Genomic DNA, 14040 nt, shown 5'->3' with positions numbered 1-14040 from the left:
TAAGGGAGGATAACATNTGGATGAGAAGNTATAAACCAAAAGAAATAGAGGAGCAATGGGGAACAAGTGTAAACACATTCAAACACACCCAAAACCTCTAATTCAATCCTCTTCTTGACTTCATTATTCACAAAACAATTTTTTTTTAATTTTTCTCATTTTTCTGTATTTTTTTTTCTTTTTTTTTTCATCTTGTCTCTTTTCTTTTCTCTCTTTTCAGAACACAACTCTAAGAGACAAGATACACAACATATTTACAAAACAAAACAAGAAGAGGAGCCAACTAACCAATTCATCTGAATATCCCGAGAGACCACACTTATTCCCAAAACAATTCCAAAGCTCCAAAATTCCCTAAGGTTAAGGTAATCATGGTTTTTCACTTAGGGCTAGTGTATGAGCTTCAAAACAAAGAAATTGGGAAAGTAAAGGCTTAAAGGGGTTATCAAAGGATCACAACAAGGTAGGCTCATTTGGCTAGAGAGGCTCAACAACAAAACTTCCTTTATCACTTCCAAACATGCATATTAATCAAGAAACATCAAAAAGAGTCAAGCCAAGGCATATGTGCAAGCAATCAAGAGACATATCACACACAAGAAAGAATATCAATTGACTTAAATTCTCACACAGGGTATTTCTATCACAATCAATTCAACCTCTCAAACATCATAATCATCTTTCCACGCAAAGAAAAGCATGGATTTCAAGCAACTCAGAGTATCAATGAAGTGAAGGAAAAACTGACAACCTAAACAAAGTCCAGAAATCAAGAGAAACATGCAAAATTGTACACAAGATAAAACAAAAACTACCTAAAAAACAAAAAATTTAACACAGAAAACATAAACTAACAAAGAAAAATCAGAATCTCCCCCAATATACCACACTTAAACTACACAGTGTCCTCAATGTGTCACAAGCATCAGATCAGGAATCATAACAGTCAACCGATTAAGGACAAGTGCAATAGAAGTGAAGAAAGGAGGAGAAGGAAAAAGAAAACTCCCATGATCATGGTGGCAGTTGCCAATTTTGGACTATCAGGGAGATGTTCTCCACACTAGATTCAGCAAGGAAATGTTGAGGAGGAACTGCTTCATTCTCCAAATCTGATCCAGAAGAGAAATGTCTTCCACAACTAGATGAAGGAAGAAGTGACTGTTGATGAGCAGGTTCAGCTGGTGCCTATTGATGTTAAAGCTCTTATGTATGCTTGCACCTTTGTTTTCCACTGTGGGTGCTTGTTGATCAAACTCATGTGTACTTCCTGCAACATGGGTAGTGCAATATGGTTCCAAAGAAATAACATGCAAGGGTATAACACCCAATCTTAGTGTAACAAGCTGACCCTCAGATACACTCTTAGAACATGAATCATTTTCAAATGTAGAAACAATATCAACCACAGACTCAGATTCATGTTCAGTGCATGGAGAACAAACATTCAGATCTAATAGCAAAAAATGGTTCTCATCATGCAAAGAGGGAGAATGAAAATCATTCTCATCAACAATATAATCATCAACATACCCATCATCAACATAATTATCAACATCAGACTCTATCTCAGGTATGTTTACCTCCACTTCCCTGGATGTGGCTAAAGTGGTGGAAGGTGAAGTTGGTCTACCTATCTCAAAAGTGCTGCTCATATCTGCCTGGTCTTTCAATTCTTCATCAGTCTCCTCAGATGCAAGAGTGGGGGCTGATGAAGGTTGAAAAACAGTTCTTTTCATATGTCATTTTAGACCAAATTACACCCTGTACTACTTGGATGAGCTTAGAATCAAGCAAAACTCAATAAATGAGTTTGTAGAGAGTCAAAAGCTATTTTTAGCGATATTATGCTTGTTTTGCATTGTTTTGTAGCTATTTTGAGAAAGTGAAGAATGGAGTTGAAGATAAAGGTTGTAGACTCAAGAAAAGAGAAGAAAATTGAAGATTTGAAGAGTCAACGCACCGCCCGGCGGCAACTTACACCGTCGGGCAGTCCAGGGCGAGGAGTAGGCACTAGCGTTGGCGCTGGGCGGTTTTGAGGGAAACCGCCGGGCGGTAGACCTTACCGCCGGGCGGTTTTGCGGTTTGTAGGAAACCGTCGGGCGCCACACTTGTTCCGCCGGGCGGTGGTCCGTTGGGCTTGGGCCTGTTTTCTGTTGCGCTCCTCACCTATAAATAGCCCTATTGCGAGTTAAGATGTATTCTTTTGACAGAAGGGGGCGGCCAGACCTAATTTTGCTCTCTGGAGAAGATCTCTTGGATGCTTAGACTCCTTTTCATCTTTTCTAGGGTTTGCTTTTCCATTCTTCTTCGATTTTTCATCTAGATTCACCATGAAAGTGGTGAACTAAACCCTATTGTTGTTGGGGGAAACAATGTAATCTTTTGATACTCTCTTTTATTGAAACTCTTACTTATTTATATGGTTTCCATAGGTTTTTATTGTTAACTGTTGGGTGAGGAGCATTCGGGGGACACAGGCAGACAGTTGGTGGAGGACTCGGATCGACTCAGACCCACTAAGCAGAAACATTTGGCGCCCACCGTGGGGCCGGAGGCTTATACCCAATGGTGACCACGAGAAACACTAGCACTGATGAGACGAGCGGAATTGTGCGCGCTTTGGAGATGAGGATGGAAGAGATGCAAAGGAGACACGAGGAAATGCAAAAGAAACATGAAGAGGAGATGGCGGCCGTGCGAGCCGAGTGTCTAGCTCAGCTCCGCAGGGAAAAGGAAAGGCAGACCGGGGAAGGCAGCAAGGAGGCCCACAGTAGTGCACAAGGTCAGGGCGACCAGGAGAAGGGGAAGCAGAAAAATACCGAGGAGGAGGAGAAGGAGAAAGGAGAGGAAATTTTGGTGTTGATTAAGTCGGAGATGTCGTCGGTTCCGGTGCCGTTCGTCCAGGCTGTGATGGACGTCCGCATCTCGGATCAATTCATTCCCCCGCAATTCAAAACGTACGATGGCACCGGTGACCCCGAAGCACATATCAAGTCATTCACCAATGCCATGGCATTCTGGACGGGGAGCGACGCCATCTGGTGTCGGGCATTCTCTCTATCTCTTGAGGGCGAGGCCTTGGAGTGGTTCAACTCCCTACCCAATGGCTCTGTAGAAAACTTCAAAGGGTTAAGCGGCATGTTCAATGATCAATTCGTCGCATGCCGACCGCAAGATATCACTCTGGTTGATCTGATGAATCTGAAGCAAGGAAAGGAAGAGCCGCTCAGAACCTTCATGGACCGATTCACAAAAACAGTGCGTCGGGTCAGAGGATTGAGCGTGGAGATGGCCCTGCAGTATGTGATGCCGGCTCTTAGGCCGGGACCCTTTAAGGAGAGCGTCTGCCGAACTCCACCCAAAACCTTGGAAGAATTACGCCAGCGGGCGGCAGATGAGGCAAGGGTGGAGGAAATGAAACAAAATTATCGAAGGGAAGTGCAGGACGCGAAGGATAAAGGCGAGGGGAAACAACAGGGTCAATCCCAACGACCAGGCGGTGTAAAGGGGAGAGACGGCCCCCGGGTTCCTCGCTTCCCCCAATACACTCCCCTCAACGCTCCCCGGGCTCGGATATTGCAGGAAGCCCTGAGCACGCAGGTAATGCGGACTCCACAAAAGCGTTCAACTCCTCCGGGAGCCGACAGTAGTAAACACTGCCTGTACCACCAGAATATGGGCCACGACACCGAAGATTGCATGACGCTCAAGGATCGGATAGAGGAGCTCATCCAAGCTGGACACTTGAAACAGTACATAAGGGGATACCGGAACGAAACGGCTCCTGCCGGACGTCCGCCTCCAAGGGAAAGGAGTCCAAGGCCCTTACCTGACAGGGGTCATAGGGACGACCGTCCGAGACATCAACATGGTCAGGTCGGACGGGGAAGGAGTTCGGAGAGACAGAGGGAGAGAAGCAGGAGCCGCAGCAGAAGTCGCGCGGGCGGCAATGCAAGACCATTGCGGGGGATGATTAACACGATCTCCAGCGGATTTGCAGGTGGGGGAACGTCGTCGTCTACGCAAAAGAGGAGCATCCGTCATCTACGGTCCATACACGCTGTTGACGTTCCTAAACGAACAATGCCCCCCATCACGTTCTCCGATGCGGACTTCCATGCACCGGATCCCGACCAGGATGACCCGATGGTCATCACGGTTGAGATCGCGCGATACGGAGTGAGTAAGGTGTTAGTTGATCAGGGGAGCTCGGTCAACATACTCTACTGGAAAACGTTCCGACAGATGGACATTTCCGAGGACCTTATAGTCTCGTACTATGAACAACTGGTGGGTTTCGCTGGGAAACGGGTCGACACCAGGGGCTATCTGGACCTATGGACGCGTATCGGCACCGGGCGAGAAGGCGAAGAGAAGAAGGTGCGATACTTGCTGGTGGACGCCAACACGTCTTACAATGTCCTCATTGGACGTTCGTGCTTGAACTCCTTCGGGGCCATCGTCTCCACTCCCCATCTGACTATGAAATATCCTACGACTCGAGGGACGATCTGCACCGTCCGGGCCGATCAGAAGGTGGCCCGGGAATGTTACGCAGCAGGTCTCAAGATGTACCCCCGAGAGACCAGAAGAAGGACGGGCGGTGCCAGTGTCGCGATGGCCGATCTGGATCCCCGAACTAATACCAAGGACCGCCTCGAGCCACAAGGGGAAACCCAACCCATGATAGTGGGGAAAGATCCCACCCAAATCACCAACATAGCTCAAGGGCTAGAGGAAGAGGTGGAAAGGCAACTGCGGGCTACCCTTTGGCGTAACCGGGATCTCTTTGCCTGGACGGCCGCTGACATGCCAGGGATACACCCCTCTATCATGTCGCACCGTCTGTCCTTATTCAAGGAGGCCAGACCGATAGCCCAGAAGAAGAGAAAGATGGGAGAAGAAAAGAGGAAGGCGGTCCAGGAGGAGGTGAAAAAATTGCAGGTGGCTGGGTTCATTCGAGAGGTCACTTACACCACTTGGCTAGCGAACGTAGTCATGGTGAAAAAATCGAACGGTTAGTGGCGAATGTGCACAGACTACACTGACTTGAACAAAGCTTGCCCAAAGGATTCATACCCCCTTCCTAGCATCGACGTCCTCGTGGACGGGGCATCCGGACATCAAATCCTTAGTTTCCTGGATGCGTACTCAGGCTATAACCAGATACCCATGCATGGTCCCGACAGGGAGAAGACGGCCTTCATGGCCGATCAGGCTAACTTCTGCTACGAAGTCATGCCCTTTGGACTGAAAAATGCTGGAGCCACCTACCAGCGTTTGATGAATAAAATTTTTGCTGACCAAATAGGTCGTTGCCTGGACGTCTACGTCGATGACATGGTCGTCCGATCGGCACGGGGGATCCAACATTTACAAGACTTGGAGGAAGTCTTTAGACAAGTGCGTCGGTATGGGATGAGGCTCAATCCGGCCAAATGCACGTTCGGAGTGGCTGCCGGCAAATTCCTGGGGTTCATGCTAACATCTCAGGGGATCGAGGCAAACCCGGACAAGTGTGGAGCGGTACTGGAGATGCAGACCCCCCGAACAGTGAAGGACGTTCAGAGACTCGTCGGTCGTTTGACCGCACTGTCGCGATTCATACCAAAGTTGGCCGAACGGGCCACTCCCATCTTGAAGAAAATGAAGAAAGCATCCGCCAACACTTGGGACGATGACTGTGAAGCAGCTTTCCGTGCGATCAAAGATATTCTCACCTAGCCCCCCATCATGAACCGACCCTCCTCTGGCGAGGACCTCCAGGTTTACCTGGGAATCTCCGAGACCTCGGTCAGTGTAGTCTTGCTGCAAGAAAAACCCACTCCCAAACTTATTTACTTTGTCAACCGGACGCTGACCGACGTCGAGACCAGGTATCAACAAGTGGAGAAGGTGGCCCTAGCCCTCCTTCATGCTTCTCGGAGGTTACGCCCATATTTCCAAAGCCACCAAGTGGTCGTGCGTACCGCACATCCGGTGTCGAAAATTCTCAGGAAAGCTGACCTGGTCGGGAGGATGGTTGGGTGGGCAGTAGAATTATCTGAATTCGGCATCAAATACGCGCCGAGAGGTTCTGTTAAAGGGCAACACTTGGCCGACTTTGCGGCTGAAATACCATTGACCGGCCTCGAAGAGTGGGTGTTATACGTTGACGGGGCGTTGGGCCGAACGGTTAGCGGAGCAGGGGTCGTTCTGGAAGGTCCAAACGGATTCCTGATGGAACACTTGTTAATCTTCAAGTTCAAAACCTCACATAACCAGGCGGAGTACGAAGCCTTGTTGGCTGGTTTACAATTGGCCAGGGATATGGGGGCCCGCAAAGTGATATGCCGGACCGACTCGCAGCTAGTTGTCGGCCAAATGAACGGCGATTTCCAGGTACGGGAAGATCACCTCCTAAGGTACTATCACCAGGCCTATTCTTTGGTGAAGGACTTTGAGGATGTGAAAATTCAGCATATCCCCCGGGAACAGAACGCCCGGGCAGACCTACTGTCCAAACTCAGTACTGGAAAGGAGAAGGGGCAGTTAACGACCATCATCCGACAGGTCCTTCTGCAACCCTCGGTCGAGTGTTTAACCATCACAACGGACGACACTGCCGACTGGAGGGCCGAGATTCGAGAGTTAATCCGTAAGCAAGATAGCGGCGAGAGTTTATGTCCGGCGGACTCCAAGAGAGTTGCCCGATTCATGATAATCGGTAACGACCTATGCCGTCGGGGTTTCTCGTCCCCCCTACTCAAATGCTTGGCGGAAGATGAGGCACAATACGTGATGAATGAATTACACCTCGGAGTATGTGGCTTTCACACGGGAGGACGAGCACTCAAGGCCAAAATATTACGGGCAGGATATTACTAGCCGATGATGGAGAACGACGCTGCACAGTTCACACGCCGGTGCATTCAGTGTCAGGCCCATGCCAACAATCACCACACTCCCTCGCAAAGGTTACACACCATAGTTTCTCCTTGGCCGTTGCTCAATGGGGAATGGATATCGTGGGTCCATTCCCCCCGGCCACCGGTCAACGAAAATTCCTGCTAGTAGCCATTGACTACTTTACCAAGTGGGTGGAGGTCGAGCCTTTAGCCACCATCACGGCTTCGCAAGTCCAGAAATTTTGTTGGAAGCTTATTTGCAGTTTCGGCTTGCCAAGAACGGTCGTGACCGACAACGGTAGGCAGTTCATCGACCGGAGGCTGGAGACATTCTTCAGAGGATTGGGAATAAAGCATGCAACAAGCTCAGTGGAGCACCCTCAGACGAACGGGCAAGCCGAAGCAGTTAACAAGACCATCGTGGCGGAACTCAAACGGCGTCTGGGAGATAAGAAGGGAGACTGGGTGGACCACTTACCCGAGGTTCTCTAGGCTTACCGATGCACTCCGCACGGTATAACCGGAGAGATGCCCTTCAATTTGACATATGGAACCGACGCCATGTTGCCCGTTGAGCTTGGAGAACCCTCCTTACGACGAAACATAGAGGATCTCCAGATAAACGACCAAGAGTTGCGGGTCGAACTCGACACAATTGACGAACGGCGGGATCGGGCAGTATTAAGGGCAGAGGCATGCCGTCGCATGGTGGAACGAAAGTACAACACTAAAGTCCGTCCGCGCCAGTTCCATGAAGGAGACCTCGTTTGGCGAAAGGCCGGGGAAGCCCGTCGCATTGCTGCTCACGGCAAACTCGCTGCAAAATGGGAGGGCCCGTTCAAAATTGTAGAAGCTCTGGGTAACGGAGCATACCGCCTCACTCGGTTAGACGGTCGGCAAATCACCAACACTTGGAACGCTTCGCATCTCAAACTTTATTTTAGTTGAGCATGTAATATTTTTCATGTAATCACGATTCAAGGAGCAATACGAACGTTTCAACCCAACACAGCAAGCGTTTTCTTTATTCACTTAAAGTCCAAGTTGACGAATGGAATTATCCTGTCAACTTGGCCGGACGGTAAGGGGTTAAGCCCGCCGCCTCGCGCAAAGTCCGAGTTGGCGAATGGAATTATCCTGTCAACTTGGCCGGACGGTAAGGGGTTAAGCCCGCCGTCTCCTACGTAAAGGTTCAAGTTGACGAATGGAATTATCCTGTCAACTTGGCCGGACGGTGAGGTTTAACCCCACCGTCCCACACCAAAATCCAAGTTGACGAATGGAATTACCCTGTCAACTTGGCCGGAAGGTTTAGGACGAGGCCTGCCACTTATAACGATAACACAATTCAAATAAAATTTGAAAAACGAATAAGCATCAGGTAATAAAAATAAAATGCAGAAATCCATTCATCAAAAAAGGAAGGAAGGTACAAAAAGTATACGACCGGACGGCAAAAGTAAACAGCACAATTCGCTGTTTACAATCCGACCGGTACTGAATGGTTCCTAAACTAAGTAAAACATCAACATAAAAAAGAACAAACAAAGTCTATTCATTGTGAGGATCAGCAGCGGATCCGACCACTTCAGCCCTTCCACCATCTTCGTCACCCGCCCCTTCGCCGGCTTCAGCCTCTTCTGGTTCCTGAATATCCGTTAGGACACCATGATACACGTCCTTGTAGATATCAAAACCGAGAGAGAGCGGCTTCTCAATCTTTAGCAGTACTTCGGCTTGACGGATGGCTTTGTAGAAATCGTCCTCATGTTCAGCCACCAAGCTATCATTAAACGAGATTATCTTTTCTTCAGCGGCCTTCAGTTCGGCGCGCACCTTCTTTAGCTCGGTGTGCAGCTCCACCGTCCGGCCCTGAAGTTTTTCTTCCACCTCCTTCAACCTCGCGACGTCCTCCTTCAACTGCTTTTGATCCTCTTCCAAAACTGCTTTCGCCTTTCGTTCATCCTCAAGCAGTTGGGTCGCCTCCTGAAGCCTCTCGGCCGACCGCTTCTTTTCATCCTCCAAAGCCTTCCTGGCGCCCGCCAGCTCCTCTCCCAAGGCCTTCGCTTTTTCTTCCTCTTGAATCAAGAGCTTCTTCACCTCGCCGGAGCCCCGAACATCTCCATGTTCGCGTAAATAGTCGATCATGGAGGTCATCCGGTTAGACATCTCGGACACGGAGTCCAGCATCACTCTGCCCGGTAGGGACTCCAGTAGAGCAACATAGGCCGGCCCTTGATTAAAATCGATGAACCGGCTCACATTGTAATCTGGGCTAAATACGCCACCCGGCAGAGGTGCGACCGGCTCCTTCCTTTCACGGCGATGCTTCTTAGAGGAGGATTTTCCCCCTTTCCGTGATTTCCTCTTCCGATGCCCCAACGTGGTCGCGGGCGCCGACTCCGACGCCACTTCAACAACAAGGGTGGCAGTCGCTGGGGCGGTTAAGTTAATGAGGGGCGTGTTCTTGGTTGGGGGAGGAACAGAAGTACCTTCCCCCTGTTGGACGGCCGCGTTAGTACTTTCGCTAGCCCCTACAGCTGGCCCACGAACGGCAACAGTTACCTGGGCGGGAGGAGGCTTCATGGGGGAGGAACGTCTTGACTGGGCCCGGAACTAGCGGCACGGGCCGACGCCTTCTTTTTCATGGAAAGAAAATTGGATTGGCGGGGTCCGGGAGTCGCCATGCAATCTAAAGGAAAACGAAAAATTCAGCTAAGTTATAACCTTCGTAAAAGAAAAACATGGAATAAATCACATATCGAGCGCTCTTTGAGCGCAATCCTCGTAAGGGATACAGTCGACCAGGCAACGGGCGGGGACGCGGCGAGAGAGGGTGTCAATCACGTCCACCACACAAAAATCTTCCATTTCTAACTCCCGCTTGGAAATGGCCTCCATCTTTCTCGGATTCTCCGTCCAATACAAGGGAAACAAGGGGAGGTCGTCCTTGTCGAAAAAATCAGGACGGCCGGCATCCTCTATAACCACTTTAAAAAATTGGTCATTAAAATTTTTGAAGGACTCGGCGTACGGCTTGAACAGGGTGTGCTTTCCCACGGAAGATAAAGACACCAGACCCCCTTTCGGGGGAGGACGAACATTGAAATAGTGGAGGAAGGACCGAACGGTGGGCGAGACACCGGCCACCATGCACTCTACTCCAAAGGCTTGGATGGCTGCCCAAGAGTTAGGATGCAGTTGTGTAGGCGCGACGTTCAACTCCCGCAACACCCCGGCCTGAAAATCAGTAAAGGGAACCCGAACGTGCAGCTGGGCGAACAAATTCGCATACATAAAGAAAAAGTCATCCGCGTTGGTGCCTTTCCCATGGCATACACGTTCGTTCTCGCGACTAACGGCCACCCTCATCAAGCGCGTGTCCGCCGTGTCTCTCACCAAATATGATCGGGCTACCCAATCCTGGAGAGCCATACGCGAAATACTGGACGGCTGGGTGTTCGTATCAAACCCGGCCCAATCATACCCGTCCACACGAGGGAGGCCTCCCACCGGAACCAGAGGAACCGGATCCACGGTCAAGCCCCCTTGCAATAAAAAGAGGGGGGCTCCATGGAATATTCGCCCACTTGTAACCGGAGCGGCAGACCCCTGAGCCACGGTCACCGCATCCGCTAGAGCGGATGGAACGGCCGAATCCTCCTCCACTGTCCGGCCCTCCGACGACGAACCACTAGTGGAGCCAGACGAACCCGTCGATACCGAACCGCTGCTGCCGCCGCCCTCACTCGCGCCCCTGCCACGGCCCGACGATTCCAGAGAAGACTCAACGCACACAACCACCATTTTATTACCTGGGCAGATGAAAAGAATAAAGCTAGGAAGGAAGAAGGAAGGATGTAGCCGTAGCATTCACCTCACCCCTATTTATAGAAAAAAATTTCAAAAACCGTTTCCAATCTCCACCGTTCATCCTAACCACGTTCAACGCTCCAGATTCATACGACGCTTCGTCTCAAACCCACGATCTTGCCACGTGTATTTTCCCGCCTAAAACCAACCTCTGCCTTTACACACGGTCCCACTGCTCATCCGAGCGACATACCCTCCTTTCAAACCCTTCGGCCCCTAGCGACGCCTCGGGCTTGGGGGGCTTGTGTACCCTACGTAGCCGGTCGGACCTCCAGTTTGAGCTCGACGGCTAGAATAACCTGAAACCTTGAAGAATTCCATCTAAACACTACTGACGCACGACCGGTAGACATAACCGGGCACAAGACAGCTCATAAGGGTGTCTGTTTGACTAATAGACAGGCCGGGCATCGGACGGCCGTGTTCAACTTCGCCCTGTCTTCGCGAAACGTGTATAACCTAGGTGACTAACCACATTCTGCTGTGATGTCTGCATGACTGTCAATAGTCATGGCCGGGCGCAAACCGGCCCAAAAGAAACGGAGACTTCACATGGCCGTCAAATCTTTTCTTGTTACACCACAAGGACGACCGTCAGATGTCCGGCCGGTGGAGTTCAACGAAAGTCTCACAAGCAACACGAGATTAAGGTAAAACCAGATTAGCCTCAACAGGCTTGCAATTGGGCCTTGATTAAGATTCCACTAATCACTAGCCCATGGAAAAAACTATAAATAAAAGTCAAAGGTAAGAAGTAGGCGGACACATTTAAGGCACATTTATTTCACTTTCTCTCTATCACTAACTTCTAAAACTGAACATTGACTTGAGCGTCGGAGTGCTTTTAGCAGGTACCCGACCGGACGTCACTAGAAGACAAAGCGCGAGCGACGAGCATTCGGGGGACACAGGCGGACAATTGGTGGAGGATTCGGATCGACTCAGACCCACTAAGTAGAAACAGAAACTCTTACTTATTTATATGGTTTCCATAGGTTTTTATTGTTAACTGTTGGGTTCTCATCTGTGCTTAATGACTTTATCGTTTAACCCATTCGATAACTGATGCTTTTCTTTATTGATACGGGGATGTACAGTAATGTCATGAACTGGTGAGAAATTTCTTGATTATGCAATATCACCTAGGGATAGGGGTATGACGATTAATTGTGTTTAACTTCTGGTCTATAATGTTGTATTAATTGCTAGGGGAGGCTAGGGATAGCAAGCCAGTAATTAGTATTAGGCTCTTTTCGCTGAGGGATCGGGTTAAGGGTAGGCTAAGAAAGTTGCATGACAATTAACTAATCAAACTAATAATTCAAGAGGAGTAAATAAGAGAGAGCGGATTAGATGAAATTGTAAACCCCCAACAACTTCATTCATCCATTGTTTTCTTCTTGTCATTTGAATCAATCTCTTTTGCATGTTTATATTTTATTCTCTTAATTTATTAATTTTTATTTTCAAGTCTTATTATTTTAATTCACGCGAACGATAAAGCCTTTCGAGTCTCTTAGGAAAACGATACTTGGTCTTACCATTTTTATTACTTGAACGATTTGGTACGCTTGCCAATCCGTCAACAGGGGGAGAGGAGGGTGGGAAAGTAGATGGCGCAGTAGTAAGATCATGACTCTGCTCCTCATCTCCTATGTGGATGGCACTGACATAATCTTGAAGTTGAACAGTCTGGAATGATGATTCCTCTGAAACTTGAGACTGTTCCTCGATGAGTTGAGTAGCCATCTTCCCCATCTGATCGGTCAAACTCTGAATGGATGCTCTGGTCTCTTGCATGAACTCAATGTTCTGCATGGTCATCTGCCTCAGTAATTCCTTCAATGTAGGCTCAGAAGTAGTGGAAGGATGAGGAGTTTCTTGGGCAGGCTGATAGGACTGCAGCTGCTGTGGTTCCTGGACTGGTGGAGGCATACAAGAATTCTGGAATGGTGGTTCTTGATATTGATGCTGTGAAGGGCGGAATCTTTCCAAAAACCGATGCTTAAGATCTTCCCAATTGGCCTTGAATTCTGAAGGAAGATAATAAAGCCATTCCCATGCTGCTTCTTTTACTGAATGCATAAATGCCTTTAAGAAAATGCGATCATCAGGGACATGAGGAGGTTTCTTTGAAGAGCAAATGGTGTAGAACTCCTCCAAATGTCTGTGTGGGCATTCACCTACAGAACCATAAAACCTAGGCAGCAAATCTATCAGTCCAGAGGTGAGAACGCAATGAACATCATCCTCACTATGTGTATTTGACTCCTAAATAGCACTCTCATGAGTGTGAGGATGAGTCATATTGCTCTCAGCACAGAAATTAGCAGAGTATACATCAAAATCATCAGAGTAACATCCAGAAGGAGAATCATAATCATAGGCACTAACAGAATAAGCATTACTCACAGAGTCAAAATAGGTAGACATGTAGAAAGGGGGGAAGAGAAGAATGCAATGAAAATATGCAACTAAGGCTATCTAAATGCAACACACAATGACAAACACACAAAACGGAACATCACACTCACAACACAAGACAAAAAACAACACAGACTAACACAACAAAAGACCTAAAATCGAACCGTTGGTCCCCGGCAACGGCGCCAAAATTTTGATGGGTGTCGCGGTCCATACAAATTTAATTGCATATTAGGAATGCAGTATAGCTAGGGAATGACTCCTAAGTCGTCTCTCAAGGACCAAACTGTGGTTCGAGAATTAGGTCAGACACGCAGTGGGGGGGTTTGTGAAAAGTTTGTGAATGCAGATGAACAAAATCATAGATGCAAACATATATCCAAAAACAATTAAAACTATTAAAATGCAACACTAAATTAAATGGATGAAAAACAACTGAGGACACTTTGTAAAATAATTTAAAGCTAAAGAAATAAACAAACACAATTTTTTTTTTCATTCATGTGACCTAAGTACCTAGTAAAAGAAGTTAAAAATCAAATTGCTTCAAAATACTATTCTCTAGCCGCGACCTATGGACTACCATGGTTTCATTTAAAGAAAAGAAAATAAATTGAAAGTGGAAATGGTTTCCCAGCACATGAAGCCCATAAGTCTATTCCTCATCCTTCAACAAAGAAATAAAAAAAATTAAAAAAAATATAGAAACTCATTACCTAGTCACGTCCCAACCTCCTAGTCCACCTAATCTACTACTAATTTCATCAACTAGTTAAAGAAACACTTTAATGGCATGAAGCCTCTGCATCCATCACATCACAAATTCTCAAATTAAAATGAAAGAAAAACCTAA

The 14040-nt window shown here is 48.0% G+C and overlaps 1 protein-coding gene across 1 annotated transcript; it reads left to right on the top strand.

Annotated features, from left to right (window-relative positions):
* The first annotated feature begins 5736 nt into the window (after window positions 1-5736).
* LOC106766176 lies at window positions 5737-6870 on the top strand. The gene has a single exon (XM_014650926.1). It carries the CDS (start codon window positions 5737-5739, stop codon window positions 6868-6870), a length of 1134 nt encoding a protein of 377 aa, XP_014506412.1.
* Window positions 6871-14040: the final 7170 nt, after the last annotated feature.

Source organism: Vigna radiata, chromosome 7 (genome assembly GCF_000741045.1).
Source record: "Vigna radiata var. radiata cultivar VC1973A chromosome 7, Vradiata_ver6, whole genome shotgun sequence".
Classification (NCBI taxonomy): domain Eukaryota; kingdom Viridiplantae; phylum Streptophyta; class Magnoliopsida; order Fabales; family Fabaceae; genus Vigna; species Vigna radiata.
Note: the sequence above shows the minus strand (reverse complement) of the source record. Positions and strands in the feature narration are given on the sequence as shown.

Coding starts and splice junctions, on each gene's coding strand:
- LOC106766176 (XM_014650926.1), top strand. CDS start 5,737: ATGAACCGACCCTCCTCTGGCGAGGACCTCCAGGTTTACCTGGGAATC.